This window comes from Xiphophorus couchianus, chromosome 22 (assembly GCF_001444195.1).
Source record: "Xiphophorus couchianus chromosome 22, X_couchianus-1.0, whole genome shotgun sequence".
NCBI classification, from domain to species: domain Eukaryota; kingdom Metazoa; phylum Chordata; class Actinopteri; order Cyprinodontiformes; family Poeciliidae; genus Xiphophorus; species Xiphophorus couchianus.
This window is the reverse complement of record NC_040249.1, coordinates 4,115,224-4,138,868: the sequence shown is the minus strand read 5'-3', so window position 1 is coordinate 4,138,868 and position 23,645 is coordinate 4,115,224. Positions and strand designations below refer to the sequence as shown.

General features: G+C 38.5%; 1 protein-coding gene across 1 annotated transcript; it reads left to right on the top strand.

Annotated features, from left to right (window-relative positions):
- The first annotated feature begins 2,100 nt into the window (after positions 1 to 2,100).
- LOC114137451 (myelin and lymphocyte protein-like) lies at positions 2,101 to 8,462 on the top strand. The gene is made up of 4 exons (XM_028006029.1): positions 2,101 to 2,317; positions 6,662 to 6,829; positions 6,927 to 7,058; positions 8,060 to 8,462. Exons 1-4 carry the CDS (start codon positions 2,225 to 2,227, stop codon positions 8,132 to 8,134), a joined length of 468 nt encoding a protein of 155 aa, XP_027861830.1. The 5' UTR covers positions 2,101 to 2,224; the 3' UTR covers positions 8,135 to 8,462.
- The last annotated feature ends 15,183 nt before the right edge of the window (positions 8,463 to 23,645 follow it).

Below are 23,645 nucleotides of genomic sequence, written 5' to 3'. Positions count from 1 at the left end.
CTTCTATTTCAAAATATGGATGTCGAAAAACATCTGAAACTGGACTTTGTGTCGTTTTAGTACAGAAGCAGTTCAACACTCACTGTGTTTCATTTATTTAATCCTACTTCTTTTTTTTTCACTTTTTGTTTATTTAAAGTTTTATTTACCACATCATTTATTTGTTGATTGTTTATGTTTTGTCCAATTTTTTATTAAAATGCAAAAAAAAGCTACAAATGTTCATAACCACACATGTTTTATTTTAGTTTAAAATAAATCAAGATTCCCAAAGTCAATGCAATACCACCATAATGTCTAATAAGACTTTTATTAACAAAATAACTGAAGTATATATCGTTTGATTTATAAACTGATGATTAGTATTACATGGACCTTAATCTTTATTAAATAATTCTAGCTTTTGATAAACATGTTTATCAGAATGTACTCTTAATGATCCTAAATGATAGTTTTGTTTGTTCATTTAACCAGGCGAGATGACAGAGAACTAGTTCTCATTCACAACATTGATCTAGTTGTTTGGAACATAATACGATGCATGGTTCAGTAAAATACAATTTGAACCACACCACACAGCTATAAAATAGAAAACAGTCCCATAAATGTATTTCAAACGAGGCAAACAAAAAAATGGGATTTTTTTATATTTATAAAATCTTGTCATGATGTGTGTACTGACGGTGGACCCAATGGATTTAATGAGAGGAACCAACGGGGAAAAAGAGGAGAAGAGGTGTATAAATACTGGGAGAGTGAACACCAGAACAAAGGACCTGAGCTGATTAGTTAACGGGCTGCAGGTGTGAGAGGGGAGAGAGAGAGAGAGAAAATGGCACAGGGGACGAGCAAGTGTACACACCAGGGGGACTAGGAAAATAAATACAAAAAAAAGAATAACTGGACACAAGGAATAAATGAACACAATAAAACTAGAATCGCTGAGAAGAACTGAACTAAAGTAAAACAGAAACGAGGCTGATCTAATCAAAGAAAGAAACACAAATAAAGAGCAAAACCATAAAAAAAAAACCCAGGAACTGACAAATCTTGTTTTAATTAGTTTTTTTTTATTTTTTTTTTTACATAAAACACACACCTGACTTTGCAATCGAGTGAACTGCTGAAAAGATGATTTTATGGACGTTTCTTTTGCTACAACAGACAGCAGCCACCAGTGCTACGTTAGCTAAAGGCTAATGATAGCTTAAGTGAACAAATTAGTTCAGATGAATATACAAGACAATTTTACTATCTCCCTTCTTATTATTTCATCCTGTGAAAACCTATATTAGTGACTTTTGATCAGGCTGTTGTTCATCATAAAATGGCCGTACGTTAAACAATATGAGACTTCTTTTCATTTCTTTGGTAGACCAACAAACTGAGTGACTATTTCTGACCCAATGTTTGCTTGAAATTACTCAACTTGTGTCAGCATTGAGGTTAAAGTAACAACCCAACACTTTCTGTGTTTCCTTTCTGAAACTAGCCAGCCGAGAATTAGCTTAATAAATCTTATTGCATCAGAGACAAAGCAGATTGTCTTTCATGTTATATAAAATTCTGAAACATTTTCCCACCCTGGTCAGCAAGCCTTGCCTCGATTTGAGTTTATCAAACACAAACAAGGTTGTAATAAAGACATGTGCTTTATTGCCACTTACTCATTCCCTTGGGGGCATGTGATTCACTATTGATATAAAAATCTTGACTCATGTTATCACCAAATAAAGCCTTTTGTGTGAGAGGTCAACAATTAAATGTGCTCACTCACGTAAAGCCCTTTTATTCTGAAGGAAAACTTGTTTAAAAAGTGAGTGGGTGCAGTACAAACAGAGGGCCGCAGAGAGACCAGCGAGGGCCAACCGTGTCGCTGTCACCTGAAAACGCATTCAGCTGTTTCTTTACTCGACAACGAGCGGCGACCGTTTGTCACAGCATCTCTGCCTGCTGCCTCGGGTCACGATGTTTCAAAGGCCCCGTCACACACCATCCGCTCCCGGTAAACCAGCGTGCTTGAGAGGAGGGTGTGTCTGGATTTGCCCAACAATGATAAGCTGTTGTGGGAGGGGATCCCACACACACACACACCCACACACACACACAATAGCAGAACGGGTTTGTCTGCTAAACCTGGCTTATGTATAAGGTTTGGTTACACCTGCTGCTGCCTCGTTAGTTCAGAGGAGCCCTGGGTCGTTCGCTGAAGAAACAGGGAGAGATGGCTGCTACCACAGCTCAGTCCATGGGGACGCTGCCCAGTGGAATGGAGATATGCACCACAGCCCCAGATATATTTTATCTGCCGGAACTGGTGAGTGGAACATTATTATTGTTTTTTTTTTTTTTAAAGTCAGTTTTTGGAGACTTTGTCCTTTTTGGATACTCTTTTGCGACCTATTAGAGAAGAAACTCAAAATTCCTTGCCCACATTTCAATCGAATTTATTCCAAATGTTACTTTTATGTTCACATTGGCTTTAGAGTTTGGTCTGTTTAGTCCAAAAGGCAAACACATAAAGAGACAAACAAATTTTTTTTTTTTTACATATATTTGTATTCATCTAAATGATGCTACATCAATAAATGTGTTAATTGACGCAAACGAAAGCAAAAAGACAGAACTCTGAGAGCACCGTTTGAAGAAAATAAAGCATATTTTCTCCAAACTAATTCATAAACTACATAATATCTTGTTAAATGTGTCTTTATTTGTCACGAATAAAGACTCAAATTAAACCCATTGTTAATAAACGTAAAGGTTCCAGATCATCTGGATTAAAAGCTTCACACATTTTGAGGGGGAAATAAAAGAACACAATGAAACATTTCTAATGCGGGAGGAGTGCCTACATCTGTTCACCTCTCATATTTCAGTCATATTGTGTCTCTGTTACCAATCTGAGGGAAAACGTGGTAACCTCTCTGTCTATGGAAAAAAAAAAAAAAAGAAGAAAAAATTTAAGAAATGTAAATCGCTCTCATAAGGCCTGAGGGGAAAAAAACCCTGCTGCAGGTTTCGATGCTTGGAAGCTGTGTCCAAATTGGACATTTAGTCAAACTTGTATGGGAACGACAAATTATTATAAGCAGAAGTAATCATTTCTGAGAAAGTCGTTTGAGTGTAACGACCAGTTTGAGCAGGCGGTTAACAATTTAATTCTGCCTTTTAACACTGTGACAACTTATTACGAAAGTAATGTCAATAATGCAAATGCAACAAACTCGTTGTAGCCTAGTTCACGAAACTTTGGTCCTATTCAATTAAATTGTGATCAAATTATGTCTATATTATAATCCAAACACATCAGATCCAGTTCAGGTCAAATATTTGAGTGTTTTAGTATTAAAGCCACACAGAGTTCCTGCCTTATCTTATCTGTAAGAGGGAGGGCAACGTTTTCCTCCAATCATTTATTTTCTTGGAACATTTTAGTCATTTCAGTTCGGCATGCGACTGTATAATTGTGTTTGAGCAAATAAGGCTAAAAATGAACTACAAAAGCCTATAAAAACCATAACAAATGAGCCTGCAGGAGTCTCAGCAGATAAAAAAAAAAGGTGCAGTAACCTGTGACTAATCAATAGCAGATTGCTTTAAAAGTGGCTTTTGAGCAAATATAACGGCGAACACAATGAGAGTGGCATGCAGGCATGAAGGGTGTGGCGGACGGCTCAGCTGCAACAGCTTCACTCCGTAGTTTTCAATTTTCTTTATTATTATTTGTCTCCTTTTCTATTACTGTCATCGTACCGCAATAGTTTTGCAATGTTCAATCGTGTTGTGATACGGGTTTAGTTAGTTGACTATTTCACAATGTTAACCACCTTGTCAGAAGGTTCTTAAATGAAGTTTTATGGGCAAATTTTGTGTCAAAATGGTTTTTAAATTTATGCTAAAAGTTGAACAGCGTTTTGGACGGCTTTTCTGAGACCGCTGCACACTAAGCTGATCTTTAATTCATCGTCTTTGACGAAATGTTAGATGAGGACTGAATGTTCTGACAGCAGTGACAAGAAATAGATATTTGCTGTAAATCAGTGAAATACTTCATCGCCTTCATACTTTCATAAAAGAAAGAAATGATTCAGATATAGTTCTATGTCAACTGTAGGAGAAAACTTAGTTCAAGTAAACTTAAAGTTAGGATTGATTGCTGCCTCTTATTGTCTGAATTTAGGTAGAATTACATATACTGAAAAATGGGATTTTGCTGTCAAGCAAATTCTAAATTTCAGCAGATAATTCGATTTCACATTTGAATAGAGCCCACATACAGGTGTTCAGCATTTACAATAGCAAAATTAGGCACAACAGACTGTAACTCTGGCCGCTGGATGAAAGTGCTTATGATGTGATTCATTATATGTGTTAAATATGCATCGACAGACATCAGTGGTGTACGGGTTTGAGGTAAATTTGCAGTAATAGTTAAGAAGACACACAGAAAGGAAAATATGCATGCACCACCATGCCTGGGTCCTAAACTGAACATTTGTCTTGACTGACCATGAAAATGGGTTAGTAGTTTGAACTCTAACTGCTGAAATGTTGCATCTAAAATGTATATTTTCAACAAAAATGAAATGAATATTTTTTAATACGAGGAGCATGTGTTTAGCAACAATGGAGGGAAAAATCCCTTCATTTTACAGTTTCATGCAGTTAAGCCAGGTAATATTTCTAATTTGGTCTAATATCGCTGACCATTTATCAAAGTTAAGCAACAATGTAATACTCACTGTAATAACCTTGATAGCCTTTTGTATTGTAAGAAAAAAAAGATGTTTTTGTTTGATAAAAAAATGGAGAATTTTAAGGGAAAACGTGCTTTTGTGGCTTAAAATTGGGTTATTAATGCTGTTGTTCCAACTAACCACGCCATTATGTTGATAAATAAAGAAAGACACACAGAAATTTATTCATTTTACGGCTAAATCTGACAGACGTCACAGTTAGCTCTCCATAATAGCAAAATTGGTTCATAAATTTGTACTAAACTAGAGAAGACACATTTGATTTAACTGTTGGAATAAACTAGAATTAGGTTTTACAACCACGACCCCTTATTTTAAAAACAATTGGCCTCAAAGAAAATTCCAGAGTTTAGTCTATAGCTACTCAAGTATTGCCATTTATGACTTAACAAATTAAACACCGCCCACATTCCAATAAGACCAATGTTTGTTTAAGTCAATAGTCAGAGAGGGATTGTCTCTGAGACGGCGGATTTATTATTTGCCAACTGTGTTTCCTCCTTTTTCACTCGGTATTTAACCTTTTCTCTCTCCTTCTCACATGATATTTAACTGATTGACTGATACGTGTCCTATTATTTGGGGCTTTTAATGGTTTGTTTTGATGTTATTCTTGCGTATGTGGAATTGCAAATAGCAGAATGATTTAATGTTTGGTAGAAGGAGTCACCATCATTGAAACAACTTCAAAATGACATACAGGCTCAAGCATAAACATACACATCCTGTCATGCGTTTGCTTAAAAAAAAATTATTTTCATGTCACGAAACAAATGTCACGATGAGACTTGGAAAGCGTTCTGGGTGTGTCTCAGCTCAATTGGTTTTAGGCATAGTTCAAAAATGTACAACTGGGCTAACGGCAAACTCATCCCAGAAGCTTAACGTTAGCCTTGTTTATCCACCCCAACACCAGTTGTGATTCTGGTTTTGTATTTCTATCCTCCTGAAAAACTCCCAGCTGTGTTCAGGTTTTAACCATCTCAAGTAACCATTATTGAGTGTGATATTAAGGAATGTGGAGGCAGTCCTCCGACTTTATTATTCCACCAATTGTGTTCAATGCACCTGACCATTAGGAAATTCCCTCAGCATGATGGTACCGTCGCCATGTTTGACCATTTACTACAAAGAAATTAGTTTGTCCATGCGAGTAAGCTGCAAATTTTAATCAAGTTGATGTTGGACATTTTGTTTTTTTGATTAGCACCCTCCAAGTCCATGTTGATGTTAATTTCTCTTTGCAATGGATGAGGACAACTGGTGTTTTAGCAGGTTCCAGTTTATGAGACTCCATTTGTTGCTGCAGAACCTGGCCAGTTTCCTTTCATTATGGATGACGAACCTTTGACACAGATGGGTGTTCCAACAAGGACAACAATCCCAAACGTAGATTAAAACGGTTTTTGGAATGAATTAAGCAGGCTCACAATAACCTTCTAGGCATGGTCCTAAGCTCAACCTTACAAAAAAGGATTTACAGATTTGTACATGGAAGTCAACCTATTTAAGCAAACTCTACCAATTCTACTTAGATGAGTAGTCAGCAAGTACATCCAAAATAAGGCATGAACTTTGCTGATAGCTAGAAAATAAAAACAGAATAGATGTCGTAAGCAAGTTAACATTCATTGAGGCTGATTTGTAATTCTTCAACTATGGAAACATATGGTTCAAATGCGTCATTTTAACCCTAAAGTCAAAATGCCATCCATACTGATGACGAGTGGGTGTAAACTTCTGATCAAAATTTACTTCTACTACTTCAAAAACACTCCCAAATGTCCTAAAGTGATCATTTTGGAACCGCCTGTAGAAACCGAAACCACAAAGGTAGATTTATGGCCACTTTGAGAAAACGTGTTCCATGGTGAAACCTTCTCCCAACTTGTTCTGTCCAGGTGTTTGGTGGTTTGGTGTGGATCCTGGTGGCGTCGACCCACATCAACCCCGTGAACCCTTTGGGGTGGGTGATGTTCGTCTCGATCTTCTGCTTCGTCATGACCCTCCTGTGGATGATCATGTTTGCTGCTGGCTGCCACAAGAGCAGCCCCGTCTGGGCCGCTGCTGTAAGAGCACAGCACAGCGTGAAGTGAAGACGAACTAGAAACAAGACATAAGAATAGAAATGAGGGTAACTGGTCTGTATTTGTTTCGTATGTGCAGGACTTTGTCTACCATGGCCTGGCAGTGATTTTCTACCTCAGTGCGGGAGTGGAGTTGGCTTACATTACTTTGGTGAAAAAATCGGCTCTGCTGTTTGATTTACGAGTCTACCAGATTGATATTGCAGCGGTGGTGAGATGTTCCTCTTCTTACTTCCTCTCAGACTGTTTACAGAATCTCCCTGATTTTACTGAAATGCTGTATACTGCATTATATTCTTGTCCAGAACACAAGGACAAGAATATGTCCGTGTGTATTCGCACAATAACTGCGATCTGTGTCGCAGTTATTATATATCTGCGACACAGATATTCTGCAAATAAAACTCCAACGTCGTCTTCCTATTCGTCTGGTACTGAAGCATACAGAGTTTATTCACAGAGTTATTTGAGCATAACAAAAAAAGCTTCACAACTCTGAGACACCTTGCAGTTTATTACCTCAAAAGGCTCGAGCACCATGGGAGCGATGTTGTGCTTCTGAAATGTCATAGAGACAGCAAAATAGCGTCATCTACTCTAATGCAGTATGTAAAAAAAAAAAGAAAAAGATACAAACAAAACAAATACTCTGAATGTAATAGCAAAATACTATAAAACTACAACAACTTTCATCCTGATGCAGTGGAAGACTAAACCGGGTTTGACTGCATGAAATGTACGTCATTTCATCACTTTTAGAAGCAGCCAGCATGTGTTTTTCTATGAAAACATTTTTTTTTCTTTTTTTCTCACACCTAAATGTGTCAGATTATCAACCAAGAAATGTCAGACAAACATAAAATGCAAAATGCATCTTTCAGTTTGTAAGGTAACTGGTTAACACTATTTGACGGACATAAATATGACATAACATCTGTTATGAACATGAAGGAGTCTTCATGAATGTTTATGACTGTCGTCATGAAGTGCCATTCAGTAAGTTTTGGTACAATTTTGCAGTAAAAGTGTCATTATTTGCCAAATGACGTTTAATGACAGCAGTCATAACCATTCATAAAAACTCCTTCATGTTCATAACAGGTGTTAAGTCAGTCTTATGCACACCCCTTCAAATAAATTGTGGCCCAGAACCACATTTCCCCAACGCATGGCTCTAACTTTAGCCTTTGTGTTTCGTTTTTGCTTTTGAAGGTGTTTGCCTTTGCGACCACACTCCTCTACTTCATCCATGCCATCCTCTCTGCCATCCGATGGAAACACTTCTGAGGAGAATGGGAGAATGGTGGAGGCTTTCTGGACTGGGCACCAAACAGTTTAGAGACGCAAACATATAGTTTAGAAATGGAGAGTAGAAATGTCTTTTTGTATGTGGTCAAGCAAATACTGTATATAGCTTAAAAAAAAATAGAACAAGCAATCAGTTTGGATAAACAACTGCTATAATTGTAGGTCTATGGAAATTATAAAAAGCTATTTTAATAGTGCATTTCATCGTTCATTATTTTTGAAAAAATCTGATTTTCTACATTTCAAGGATTTAATTCTGTTGTTGACTGAAGTTTAATGTAATTATAGAAAATTGGAGTGAAACAAATCAAGTGTGTTTTTCATTTGCTTCAAAGTTGTGTCATCTATATATTTTTTTTCAATAAGATTTTTTTTTTTACCAAGAAAGCAGCAAAATGTGAAAGTTTGGTTAAATGTTGTTTGGAGCAACACAGAAACACACGGGACAAACAATCATGCACACACACACACACACACACACACACACACACACACACACACACTCGCACACAAGGGCAATTTAGACAAAAATAATCTAAATGGATCCAAATTTAGATTATTGATCCAAATCAATCCAGTTCATTTCATTATGTTGTTCACGACCGTGCTACATTTAGATTTAAAAGTTTCAGCCAATCAAAAAGCACTGAGTCATGCATCTCCAAAAAGTAATAAAATACTCCAAAATAAGAGCTAATTTTGAAAAGACGTAAAGTTATTATCAATTCCTAATAGACTACAGCAATAAAATCTAACTTTTATATCATTCCATTGGTATTTTTTTTATATATATTTGGTGATGAGCTCCAAGTCTTCAGGGTTGGATGGCCTCCATGCCATTACCTTAATCTTTAACTTCTTTCACAGATTCTCTACTGCAAAATATTAAAATTACTTCCAGAAAAAAGAAACCTAGTTGTAAAATTTTTAAATTGCTTTAAACTCATAAATCCGCTAGTAGTATTAATATTTTTTTGGCTTAGCGGTGCTCAGATTCAAATCCAATAACAGACAATTCACTTCAGCTCATTTGTAGTAATATACAGTTCAGTTGATCATTTTAATATTAAAACGTTGTCAGTGTAAGGAAGCCAAGCCAATGACATCTCTTCATTACAGTAATCCCTCCATCTGAGTATGTTTTAACTTTGGAAATCAAACTTCAAGTATGTGCAACAAGCTAACTATGCTTTCCAAAATGAGTTCCTAATGTTTTAACATAGGAGAAATCAACAGTGATAAAATAAACTCGAGGAGATAACGTCCCATAAAACAGCTGGGTTAAAGTAAACCCCTTCAGGTTGTTGTTCCACCCACTGCTGGATATTATATCAACCAGAGTAGCTCTGGGTCATTTAACACAACGGGGTTGGGTTACAAGTTTGACACCGCATGCTGTGTTAGGTTTTGAGCTAACATGTCATTTTAACGCAAGCTAAGGGTGGATTCAATAAAAATCCAACAGATCCAACAAGCATTTCTAAATAAGTCATGTATGGGTTAAAAAGAATGATTCATCTTCTGTATAAGCTTTCACTACAGGGTGAAAAAAACATCGGGTTTGATGCTTCTTGGTCTAAATAACAATGAATATAGTCAGATTGCAGTGTTTTAGTTTTCACGCTTTGTAGTTTGATATTGTCCACAGAAAAAGTTTGCGTATATTTAAGCAAAGTAAATTTTTATACATGCCAACTTGTGCGTTAAATATGGCGCCGCACATTTTTTGTGCGCACGCACGCTTTACGCATGAGACCCCAGAACAACTGTGGCAGTTACCATGCTGTCTAAAAAAATAATAAAGTCAGGTTTTCAACAAAAAATAGAGATAAGAGAGAGAAAAAGACATGAGTGTCAATTTGTAGCACAATTTTTCTCCAAGAGAGGCGGGTAGATTCTGTGTGACGATCAACCATTTAGCATAGTTAGCTTAGCTACAGGAATAGAAATACCAAGATATTCATATATTGAACTTGTCGCTGTACCTTTTACCACTCTTAACAACAGGTGAGTCAATCAGCAGCAGCTCTAACCCCAACATAACCTTTAACCCCTGTCCCAGTAAAAAAAAGGTGAGCAACATTGTGTTGAATGACAAGCTAGTTAGCTTCACTCCAGGGAATCTATAGGGATTTCTCTCTGTCTTTGCTCTTTTTACAATTACACAACAAAAGCAATATTTTTATTACTGACAGAAATTCAAACAATCTTTATAAAATGATTATAAAAAACAGCCTCCTCTCTGGACTGCAGCCAGTCCACACAGTTTTACCTTGGATTGCGTCTAAATTACAGATATCTGTTGCCACGTCCCTCCTGACCTGCTTTCTCATAAGTGAAATTAAAGCTACAGTATGTAATTTTTATAAGAAAATATTTTTTTTTACATATTTGTGGAAACTGTCATTATGTTGTGAAAGTATGGCATAAGAGAAAATATGTGAAAAATTTACTTCCTCTGCCTTCTCCCAGTGCTATCTAGAAACAACCAATCAGAGGCAGGAGGCGGGGTTTAGCGCTGTCAATCACAATCTCATGTGGCTGCTCATCCTCCCTGCTGCTCGCTCTGTGCTGTGCTGCAACTGTTGTGAATGCTCAGTTTGGTTAGCATAACTACCACTGAAAGCAGATAAACAGTTTTCCAGTAACAATAACTTGTTTCTCCACCATTTGCACATTTAGCAGGGAGTGAATGAGGTTGACTGACAGCGCTAAGACCCTCCTCCTGCTTCTGATTGGTTGCTTTTGGTCTGACCGTTGCGTCACTTTAGCTAGCAGCAGTAGTTCAGGGAGGAGGTGGAGGAGATTGTTTTTTTTTTTCACAGATTATCTGTTTCATAGCAAACTGTTTCAACATGGTGACAATTTTAACAAACACGGAGAAATTTCTTTTTTTAATTAAAGCTAGTTACTGCAATAAAATGCAACTATATGGCATTTTTTGAGTGGTCTGGTTTGCTTCATGTATATTTTTTGCACATTGTCTGTGACTGTTGCAAGTGGACAGAGACCTTTCAGTAAGCTAAAGCTAATAATAAAAATGTAAGCAACCTATTCGCTGTATTGTATGCAGACTGTTGCATGTAATAATCACAAGCAGTAAATATTGTGCTACTATCAGTATTGGACCAAAGAAAGCAAAGCAGTTGCATGCCTTTAAAATTGTGAATCAATGACAAGCTAGTTAGCATCATTCCAGGGAATCTAGGGCCGAGAAACGCAGGGACCACGAGGCTGGAATACTCCATCTTGGCCTCCACCGACGGGTACCAGACAGGTGTCCACAGGATCCAATACATGGAATGGGCAGGAAAGGCGAGGCACCAGCCGCACATGCTGAACGAGGCCAAGAAACTGCACCGTAAAGCAGCCTTTAATCGTACTAGCCGAACGCTGCGCTTTCCACGGCGGTGGGCTGGCTTCCGTCGGAAAGGTAGAGTGCAGAAACAACACAGGTGAGCTGGAATGCCCAACAGAAGGGTCGAGATTTTGTCTGTAGTATAAGTCCTAACATATTTGAAGTCAAGGCTCCAATATCCAGCAATGTTTATCAATCATACACAATCAGAGTGTTTATACTTATAATAAAATTAAAAGCACGAAGCAGACAAAAGCAAAACAGGAAGAACGTCAGACGGAAAGCCTCAAACACTGGCGCCACCACTCCTCTTGAAAAGCCAATAAAATGCTCCCCATGACCAAAAAAGAGCCACATGGCCCAATTTGACCCCAAGTATCCTGCAGGATAGTAGCCGCCCTTTAAGGGGGTGGGGAGGTAATGTCAGGATCTGTTCCTTCTCTGTGTTTACTTTGAGTTTCTGTGTCTCTGAGTCTCTGTGTTGTCCTGTCTCCCCTTGATTGTTCCCAGGTGTTTCTTGTCTCCTTGATTACTTGTTGTCACATTTTGAGAGCTTATGCATCCGCTCTTTGTGCTGTCTGGACTTTTGTGTTTTGGGATTTTTCTGGATTACTTTCACCATTAAATTCATCATCATTTCATTCTACCTGGGTCTCAGCGTCTGCCTCCACCACCACTCACCGCAACTCATGACAAATCCACCCATATGGCCAAATGTGTCCCCACATGTCCTACAGGACCCCCCCCAAATAATGAGCGTTGACCACCTCTCTTCAAAAGTCAATAAAATGCTCCTCCTGTCAAGAATCCACCCACAAAACCTGATTTGTCCCCACATGTCGTGCAGGATCCCCCTCCCCCCCCCCCCAAATATTGAGAGTTGACCACCTCTCTTGAAAAGTCAATAAAATGCTCCCCCTGACCAAAATCCTCCCATATGGCCCAATGTGTCCCTATATGTACTGCAGGAACCCCCCAAACACAGAGGGTTGACCACCCCTCTTGAAAAATCAATAAAATGCTCCTCCTGTCAAAAATCCATCCACAAAACCTGATTTGTCCCCACATGTCGTGCAGGACCCTCCGCGCCCCCAAATAATGAGAGTTGACCACCCCTCTTGAAAAGTCAATAAAATGCTCCCCATATCAAAAATCCACCCATATGGCCAAATGTGTCCGTGAAAGAGGTGTATGGAGCCCTGTGCCAGAACCCCATTAAAATGCTGTCTACATCGTTTTAACACAGTAGGAGTGTAACAGGTAAACCTTCTATGGATGCAAACTCGACTAAAAACCCACCTGTTTAGGATTGTATTTGAAACGTAATCAATTACAAGTTTATTGATGGAACCTGACTTAATGTTGTGTTTTGATTGTAGATTCTATGTTGCGTTGTGTTTCTGTGTTTGATATGATGTAAAGCACTTTGAAATGCCTTGCTGCTGAAATGTGCTATACAGGTAAAATTTGATTGATTGATTGATTGATTGATATGTCCTCCAGGACCCCCCGCCACTCCCTCCCCCAACTAATGAGAGTTGACCACCCCTCTTAAAAGGTCAATAAAATGTTCCCCCTGACCAAAATCCACCCATATGGCCAAATGTGTCCCTACATGTCCTCCAGGACCCCCCCCCAAATAATCAGAGTTGACCACCCCTCTTAAAAAGTCAATAAATTGTTCCCCCTGACCAAAATCTACCCATATGGCCAAATGTGTCCCTACATGTCCTCCAGGACCCCCCCACCCCAAATAATGAGAGATGACCACCCCTCTTAAAAAGTCAATAAATTGTTCCCCCTGACCAAAATCCACCCATATGGCCAAATGTGTCCCTATATGTCCTGCAGGACCCCCCCCCCCAAATAATGAGAGTTGACCACCCCTCTTAAAAAGTGAATAAAATCCTCCTCCTGTCAAAAATCCACCCATATGGCAAAATTTGTCTCCACATGTTCTCCACGACCTTCCCCCACATACTGAGGTCCTGCCTACGTCTTTCTCAGCTGCTATCATTCCATCAGTCCAACATAAACAACCACATCCTTTTACTTTTTCGCTTTTCCATATGGAGTGATTAGAATTGGCGGAAGACAAAGTTTTCTGCGTTTCATCGTACACTTTGTGTCTGTGTCCTCGGATTTCAGTTCGATATTTTTTGACTGAATTGGCGGAAGTTTATCTTTCTTTGAAAATGAGATCTCTACAATCTTATTTTTCAACTCTTCGATGGTGACATTTTGCATTTTTATTTTTGTTAGATATGTATTTATCTCTGATTCTTGGGTTTTTATCTGTCTTCTGAGAGCTCTAACTTTGGTCTGACTCACCTGCACTTTAAGCATTGCATCTTCCGGCACATAGTCTAACTTAGACTTGAGATTTTTCACCTCATGCTGCAGATTCTCTTCCTCAACCTTGAGATTCTCAATTTCTGTCTCTTTCTCTTCCAGTGTTTTGGACAATCTGCGGTTCTCAGCGCGATACATTTTGAGTTTTTCCGTTTTCCTGTCGGTGTCTGGGAGAAGTATAATATCTCCTTTCTCTTCATCTAACCCTAACCTTTGCACCTTTGAATAAGTTGCTCTAACCATTTTAAATTTCTGAGCATTCTCATGGTGTCGCAGAACTTCCTTAGATAGTTGTGTAATCTTACATTCCTGTTCGCGAATTAAATCAGCCTGTATTCCAATTTTTCTCTCATTACTGCGTAGTCTTTCTGTGGCTCTTTTGGTTTTTGTCAGAGCTTCTTCTCTCTCCATTTTCAGTTTCATATAATCCTCCTGTGTACGCAGGAGGATTTTTTCAAATTTCATCTTATTTTGCTTGGCGATCTGAATCGTTTCAGCCAGCTTTATCTTGACCTGCTCCACTTGATTCTTAAGAAATCGATTATCATGCTGGGACTTTTCTAGGAGTTTCTGGGTTTCAACAACCTCTCTCTCAAGACTCGCTGTAGAAATTTCCAGTGTGTGGTTTTTTTTCTCCAGGATTGCTTTGTCTGTATGAGCATGTTCAGATTTCTCCTGGAGGATTTGATATTGTGAATCTAGTTTTGACAACTTCATCTCAAAATCATGCAAAGACTTGTGTAGTGAAGTGACTTCCTTTCGTAGGCTCAAATTTTCTTCATCTTTGCGCTTTAATCGCCTCATTGTCGTTTCTTCATTCTGGCGATTTCTTTTCACTTCCAGTTCTGTCTCTTGTGCAGCTTTGCGTTGTCTCTTAATCTCCTCTTTCTGAGCTTCGATTATATTTTGTTTTGCATGCAATACGTTCCTAAAATTGTCTATTGTGTTCTCTCTAGTTTTCAAGAGATCTGACTGCTTTTTAAGCTCGACTTTAAGGGTCTCTGATTCATTTCGAAATGTTTTTGCTTTTAGGTGAGACGCGTCTAACTGTAATTTCAATTTTTGGTTGTCATCTGTAAGCTCCTTCACCTGTTTTTCTGCGTCCAGCGCTCGTTCTTTGTACACCTTCAGTCCTGAAACTTTGTCAGTCAGGTCACGTCTCCGTGCGGTTTCAGCCATGAGAGAACATATCTTATCTGCAAGAGTTTGTTCCATGTTTTTTAACTGACCTTCTAGTTCCTGAATTCTATTGTCACTTTCCTGAAGTTTAGTCGAAATCCCTTTAAATTTGTTAGTAAGTTTAAAATTTTTAACCTCTAACAGTTTCATTTGCTTCTTCTGCACATATGTGATCTGTAGTTGTTTCCGTAAATCTTTTTCAGTTTGTTGTAGTCTCTCCTTGGACACAGAATTTTCTGTTTGGTTGTCCTCTTGCTGTCTTGTTGTGTCTCTAGCTCTTTCACCCTCATTTCTTGTGAGTTTCTTATGTGACTGGGGATCACTGTCAGTTAATTGATCCGAGCTGGCCTTGGTTTGCGAATCTTGTGTTGAACGCTTCATTTTTCTTCTTGTTTTTGGTTAGCAATCGTTTTGCTTCTCTAAATCACAGAAAGTAATCTCACCTTGGAAGTCTTGGAACTCAATGACTTTGACATAGTCAGGGTCATTGACTATATCAAAGTCATTGTCTATGTCATTACTATGTCATGAGTGATGTCATGATCTTTGTCCCCATGACATCACTGCTCCTGCAGCAGTACAGTGAACAATGAGGGTCAATCTCACTTGAAAAGTCAATTAAAAAAATTCCCCCTCACCAAAATACACTGCAAAATATTAAAATTACTTCCAGAAAAACGAAACCTATTTGGAAAATTTTTAAATTGCTTTAAACTCATAAATCCGCCAGTAGTATTAATATTTTTTGGCTTAGCGGTGGTCAGATTCAAATCCAATAACATACAATTCACTTCAGCTCATTTGTAGTAATATACAGTTCAGTTGATCATTTTAATATTAAAACGTTGTCAGTGTAAGGAAGCCAAGCCAATGACATCTCTTCATTACAGTAATCCCTCCATCTGAGTATGTTTTAACTTTGGAAATCAAACTTCAAGTATGTGCAACAAGCTAACTATGCTTTCCAAAATGAGTTCCTAATGTTTTAACATAGGAGAAATCAACAGTGATAAAATAAACTCGAGGAGATAACGTCCCATAAAACAGCTGGGTTAAAGTAAACCCCTTCAGGTTGTTGTTCCACCCACTGCTGGATATTATATCAACCAGAGTAGCTCTGGGTCATTTAACACAACGGGGTTGGGTTACAAGTTTGACACCGCATGCTGTGTTAGGTTTTGAGCTAACATGTCATTTTAACGCAAGCTAAGTGTGGATTCAACAGAAATCCAACAGATCCAACAAGAATTTCTAAATAAGTCATGTATGGGTTAAAAAGAATGATTCATCTTCTGTATAAGCTTTCACTACAGGGTGAAAAACATCTAGAGGCCATTTAAAGTGGAGAATTCACTAGTTCCTGTAGTTTTACTAGTTATTGTGATCAAGTGGAGAAAATGCAAAGTTCATGTCAGCTGATACAACTGTTTTCTGACTTTATTAAATTCAGGTAAAGTTAGGAATGTAGCAATAAAGGGGGGAGAACCATCCATAAAAAGATAATCATCATTTCTTTCTATGAAGTACTTTAAATCAGGGTCTCAAACTCCAGTCCTCCAGTCGCTGTCCTGCAGTTTTTAAATGTGCCACTGGACAAAACGCTGGAATGAGATGGTTTAATTACCATTTCATTTAACGGTAATGAAATGGTACCGTTTTCATTACCGTTGAAAACGGTAATGTGTAGATCAGTGAAAACAGTAATGTGTAGATCAGTTCTACACAAGGTAGAGAACTGATCTACACCTTGTGTAGATCAGTTCTCCAGCGTCCTGCTAATGACCTAATTATTTTATTCAGTTGTGGTGCAGCAGAGGCACAACTAAAAGTTGCAGGACGGCGGCCCTCGAGGACTGGAGTTTGAGACCTCTGGTTTAAATGAACAGTAAAAAACAACAACAAAAAAAACATTTAAAACAGAGGTGACATTTTTTCACAGAAGGAAAATGGGCTTGTTGTGGTGGTAAAGGGGCAAACCAGTAACAGTTGAGCCTAATGCTAATGCTAATCAGCACTAGTGGGGGGTAGAGCACTACTAATGTTTGTGCTAATGTTAATGACCTGAGAGAAAAGTATAGTAAAGGCTAATATTAGACAATAATAGAGCGCAGTTGCTGGTCCACCCTGTCGCCACCCTTAAATACATAAGTAAATTAGTATAAATTCCCAGAAGTCTGCCACCACATGGAGCAGTAACCATGGCAACGTCCCCGTTTGTAGCAGTATGAGTATTTATAATAACAACAATTCTATATTTCACATAAAATGTGCTTTCAGAGCACCAGGTCGTCCCACAAAACAAAAATTATGCATTTTAAAGAAAAAACAAATCCAAATTAAAAATAAATAAAGAGATTGCGAAGGTTTTGCATAAACCAGCCAGAGAGACGTTGAAGAAAATTCAAAATATAGTCTTAATTTATTAACAAAGAAAATCCAAAAATGATAAAATGGGCCCAAACTGAGGTCAACATAACAAAATACAACTCAGGTGGTAACAGATCAAACTCAAGCACAAACTGACCTAACAAACAAGACATGAGGGGAACTTAAATAGTGGCTGGTCAGACCATTAACACACACTAGGGGGTAATTAAACACACAAAAACCTAACAAATATTGGTCAGAATACTACTAAATCTATAAATGAAATAAATATCAGAATTTAACTAACTTTCCAAAAGAAGAAACATTAAATAAATGGTAAAATTAAACTAAAGACCAAATTTCCCCCTCCCCTGGTGAACAAATGGAATGGCCCGCTGAGGAAGTTTGACACCCATATATGGACACCGATCAGCTTGAGCTCATCTGTATGATTTTCATGAACAGCTCCAGAAGAAACTGGTAACTCAAAAGAAAGAAATTAATTTATTATATTTAACAAAATATACAAAGAACTGACACATAAAGTTAACTAAATGGGTGCACAACAAATAGTTAACTAAACAGTCAGACTAATGAAAACAAATTTAAAGATAAAAAATCTAAACTACTCACTAATCAATATATAAAGTAATATTAAGGGAAAACAAAAATACCATTACCAATAGTGTCTGCGTGTGACAGTCGGGACAGCTGTCACATTCCCCCTCCCTTCAGAAGGGTCACCACACCAACGGGAGAGGTAGTCTGCGGTCACATTCAGCTTACCAGGTATGTGCTGCACTGTAAAGCGGAATGGTTGCATCGCAAGAGACCGTCTTGTAATGCGACTATTTGTGTCCCTCATTCGCTGCAGCCACTGGAGAGCTTTGTGATCCGTCTGGAGGATAAACTCTCTTCCAAGCAGGTAATACTTCAGGGAGTCCAGGGCCCATTTTATTGCGAGGGCTTCCTTTTCCACCGTAGAATAACAGACTTCTCTGGGGTGTAGCTTATGGCTTATGAAAGCTACTGGCAGTAAAGACTCATCACCTTGCAGGAGAACTGCTCCAATACCTCTTTCTGAGGCGTCTGTTTGTAGAATAAAATTTTTGTCAAAGTCAGGACACTTCAGGACAGAACTCTGACCCAGCGTTTTTTGAATGTCATGGAATGCTGCAATTGTCTTTTCCGTCCACTGGACTTTACTGGGACATTTAGATCCAGTCATATCTGTCAGAGGGGCAGCTCTGGCTGAAACGTTTTTTATGAATCTATGATAGAAACCCGCCATCCCTAGAAATGACCTCAATTGCTTTTTGGTTTGAGGTAATGGACAGGATTCAATAGCATGAATCTTGCGAACCTGTGGCTTGAGTTCACCATTTCCAATTATGAAACCCAGGTACTCTGTCTCAGATTGTGCAAAAACACATTTTGCTGGGTTAATGGTCAAACCTGCATCTTGGAGGTGGCTCAAGATGACTATTAAATGTTGAAGGTGCTCCTCCCATGAGTTACTATATATCACAATATCATCGAGATAGGCACAGGCATAGTCATCACATCCACGCAGTACCTGATCCATAAGCCTTTGGAAGGTAGCAGGTGCGCCATGAAGTCCGAAGGGCAAAACTGTAAACTGGAAGAGTCCCCAAGGGGTCCGAAAGGCCGTCAACTCCCTGGACTGCCTGGAAAGGGGCACTTGCCAGTAGCCGTTGCACAAGTCGATAGTTGTCAGGTATTTAGCCTTGCCCAATCTACTGACCAAATCATCAATGCGAGGAGTAGGGTAGGAGTCGAACTTTGATACAGAATTAAGGTACCTGAAGTCTATACAGAAGCGCATTGTTTTATCTTTCTTCGGCACCAAGACGACAGGATTACACCATTCACTTTTGGAAGATTCAATAATCCCGAGGGACTGCATTAATTCCATCTCTCTTTTCAGGGAGCTGAGAAGGCGTTCTGGAATCCTGTAGCTCAGACATTTAACTTTAGCATCACTTTTCAACACAATCTCATGTTCAAGAATGTCTGTACGACCTGGATATTTTTTAAATATCTGAGGATTACATAATGCTCTGACCTGAAGTTGTTGTTCACTTGACAGATGTTTCAAGTCGAGCTCCATTGGTGTTGATGAGGGCAGGAACTGATCATCAACAGCTTCCTCCTCTTCCACAGCTCTAATCAGCATGACTTCTAATAAAGTCAGGTTATTGTCTGAGGATAAATGCGGTTCAGTTTACCTTTAAACAATAAAATATTAAAACCATGAAAAAAACATCGGGTTTGATGCTACTTGGTCTAAATAACAATGAATATAGTCAGATTGCAGTGTTTTAGTTTTCACGCTTTGTAGTTTGATATTGTCCACAGAAAAAGTTTGCGTATATTTAAGCAAAGTAAATTTTTATACATGCCAACTTGTGCGTTAAATATGGCGCCGCACATTTTTTGTGCGCACGCACGCTTTACGCATGAGGCCCCAGAACAACTGTGGCAGTTACCATGCTGTCTAAAAAAATAATAAAGTCAGGTTTTCAACAAAAAATAGAGATAAGAGAGAGAAAAAGACGTGAGTGTCAATTTGTAGCACAATTTTTCTCCAAGAGAGGCGGGTAGACTCTGTGACTATCAACCATTTAGCATAGTTAGCTTAGCTACAGATTATTGTTTGCCTCCATTTCACTAGCATTTAATGAACGAAGGAATAGAAATACCAAGATATTCATATATTGAACTTGTCGCTGTACCTTTTACCACTCTTAACAACAGGTGAGTCAATCAGCAGCAGTTCTAACCCCAACATAACCTTTAACCCCTGTCCCAGTAAAAAAAAGGTGAGCAACATTGTGTTGAATGACAAGCTAGTTAGCTTCACTCCAGGGAATCTATAGGGATTTCTCTCTGTCTTTGCTCTTTTTACAATTACACAACAAAAACAATATTTTTATTACTGACAGAAATTCAAACAATCTTTATAAATTGATTATAAAAAACAGCCTCCTCTCTGGACTGCAGCCAGTCCACACAGTTTTACCTTGGATTGCGTCTAAATTACAGATATCTGTTGCCACGTCCCTCCTGACCTGCTTTCTCCTAAGTGAAATTAAAGCTACAGTATGTAATTTTTATAAGAAAATATTTTTTTTTACATATTTGTGGAAACTGTCATTATGTTGTGAAAGTATGGCATAAGAGAAAATATGTGAAAAATTTACTTCCTCTGCCTTCTCCCAGTGCTATCTAGAAATAACCAATCAGAGGCAGGAGGCGGGGTTTAGCGCTATCAATCACAATCTCATGTGGCTGCTCATCCTCCCTGCTGCTCGCTCTGTGCTGTGCTGCAACTGTTGTGAATGCTCAGTTTGGTTAGCATAACTACCACTGAAAGCAGATAAACAGTTTTCCAGTAACAATAACTTGTTTCTCCACCATTTGCACATTTAGCAGGGAGTGAATGAGGTTGACTGACAGCGCTAAGACCCTCCTCCTGCTTCTGATTGGTTGCTTTTGGTCAGAACGTTGCGTTACTTTAGCTAGCAGCAGTAGTTCAGGGAGGAGGTGGAGGAGATTGTTTTTTTTTTCAGATTATCTGTTTCATAGCAAACTGTCACAACATGGTGACAACTTTAACAAACACGGAGAAATTTCTTTTTTTAATTAAAGCTAGTTACTGCAATAAAATGCAACTATATGGCATTTTTTGACTGGTCTGGTTTGCTTCATGTATATTTTTTGCACATTGTCTGTGACTGTTGCAAGTGGACAGAGACCTTTCAGTAAGCTAAAGCTAATAATAAAAATGTAAGCAACCTATTCGCTGTATTGTATGCAGACTGTTGCATGTAATAATCACAAGCAGTAAATATTGTGCTACTATCAGTATTGGACCAAAGAAAGCAAAGCAGTTGCATGCCTTTAAAATTGTGAATCAATGACAAGCTAGTTAGCATCATTCCAGGGAATCTAGGGCCGAGAAACGCAGGGACCACGAGGCTGGAATACTCCATCTTGGCCTCCACCGACGGGTACCAGACAGGTGTCCACAGGATCCAATACATGGAATGGGCAGGAAAGGCGAGGCACCAGCCGCACATGCTGAACGAGGCCAAGAAACTGCACCGTAAAGCAGCCTTTAATCGTACTAGCCGAACGCTGCGCTTTCCACGGCGGTGGGCTGGCTTCCGTCGGAAAGGTAGAGTGCAGAAACAACACAGGTGAGCTGGAATGCCCAACAGAAGGGTCGAGATTTTGTCTGTAGTATAAGTCCTAACATATTTGAAGTCAAGGCTCCAATATCCAGCAATGTTTATCAATCATACACAATCAGAGTGTTTATACTTATAATAAAATTAAAAGCACGAAGCAGACAAAAGCAAAACAGGAAGAACGTCAGACGGAAAGCCTCAAACACTGGCGCCACCACCCCTCTTGAAAAGCCAATAAAATGCTCCCCATGACCAAAAAAGAGCCACATGGCCCAATTTGACCCCAAGTATCCTGCAGGATAGTAGCCGCCCTTTCGGGGGGCTTCTAGGGTAATTTGTGTAGTTCATAATACATATCGTCTGTTTGCATGAATGTGATGTGCAACATTTTTTCTTTACTTTACTTCTAGCACAACAGCCTGTTCCATCCTGCCCTGCACCAGCCCTCAGCACCTTCCTTGAATATAGGAAAAATAAAAATGAGGAGCGACAAAAGTATTCTCTTGGGAAAAAGGGGTAAAGCAAAAGGAAAAAGAGAAAGTTCGGGTAGGTCCGGTTTTGTTCCGACCAAAAACAAGCAGCTTTTAAGTGCCATAATAGACTTACTTAAAGAAAGTTTCACGTAGCAAAACTATAGAGAATAATTGTTTAACAGTAACAGCAAACTGTCAATTAATGATAAGTCAAAACAGTAAATCATCTACTGATTAATTATTGCGTAATAATTTTGCAATCATTGTTCTGTTTGCATCAGTTCAAAAGTAAAAACTTGAAAATGGCTGATAATAGTTAATGGATCTATTTGGATGTTATTGTAACATAATACAGGAGGAATTAAAAACAAAAAGAAAACAACAGAGTATCCTCTAAAACAAAACATTGCTCCGTCTTCCGCATAATTTTTTTTTTGTTTTCAGATAAATATTGGCTTGATGACCATTCACAAGGATGGTCTAAAGCCACAGCGTGGAAAAAGCATTTTGCTTGCAACAAATCCAGATGTCTCTGCCACACCTCTGCTCAGTCCTGCTGCTAAAAAAATGAAGGACTTCAACAGAGATATAAAAGATGGACCTTTACTCCTTCTGTACCCAGATGGGACAGAGGTTATTAATATCCCTGGGACACAAACACCTTTTACCCTTGCAACTTATAAGGCTGAAATTGGCAAGTCATATCAAAGGATCTCTCTTTTCCTCTGCTTGAAAGCAGCAGTTCTTTTGAAAGGCCCGATTTCAGCCTGTCTTAACAAATGTGAAATCACAAACGCACAAAATGTTTATGCTATTTTTGTATTCATAATGAAGAAGTTGTCAAATTGATAGACTTCTGTACTTCTTATAATAAACTGCTTGTTTTATAGGTCCTGGAAGCTGAATCAGACGAATCTCTGCTAAATGTAATTTTTCAAAACAGCGGGATGTTCCAAACTGCTGGCTGCTTCAGAAGTGTGAAGACTTCTGAGAAGAAAGCTTTTGTAGAGGAGTATCTCAGACGGTACATCCTTGACAGAAACCACAGTGCCATTCAACAGTAATTACTAAACAGTGAGCTATTAATATTATATTATGTTATAAAGATTTTAAAACTATTCTAAAGTTCGATGCTCAATACTCAAGATCAATGACATATTTCCAGTTGTTCACACCTGCCACTGATATCATAACGTTGTAATTTACTATGAAAAACTAATTGGGTATAAAAAATTGTGATCAAATTATAGATATGAAATTATGATATGATGATGATTTCTGAGCACTGTGAAAGGTTAGCTTCACTTTGTATCTTTAATTTTTTTTTCTTTTTAGACATATTGTACTACAATGTGGTTCACATTTACACAGGACTTAGAATACTTCATATCTATGCTATGAATAAAGTGCAGTGTGTATGTTTTTATCCTTAACAGATTCAAAGATGCAAGGGCGTAGGTTTGGTCTAAGTTTTGGTGGGACCTTACAACTTACTGACCAACCCCCTCCCCCCAACCATAACTTGATCATACATCTTGTGTATACAA

What these genes read in the sequence shown, in the direction of transcription:
- LOC114137451 (XM_028006029.1), top strand. Translation starts at nt 2,225, where the DNA reads ATGGCTGCTACCACAGCTCAGTCCATGGGGACGCTGCCCAGTGGAATG. An exon ending in TATTTTATCTGCCGGAACTG is followed by an intron (nt 2,318 to 6,661) that starts GTGAGTGGAACA and finishes TGTTCTGTCCAG; the next exon opens with GTGTTTGGTGGTTTGGTGTG. An exon ending in GCCCCGTCTGGGCCGCTGCT is followed by an intron (nt 6,830 to 6,926) that starts GTAAGAGCACAG and finishes TCGTATGTGCAG; the next exon opens with GACTTTGTCTACCATGGCCT.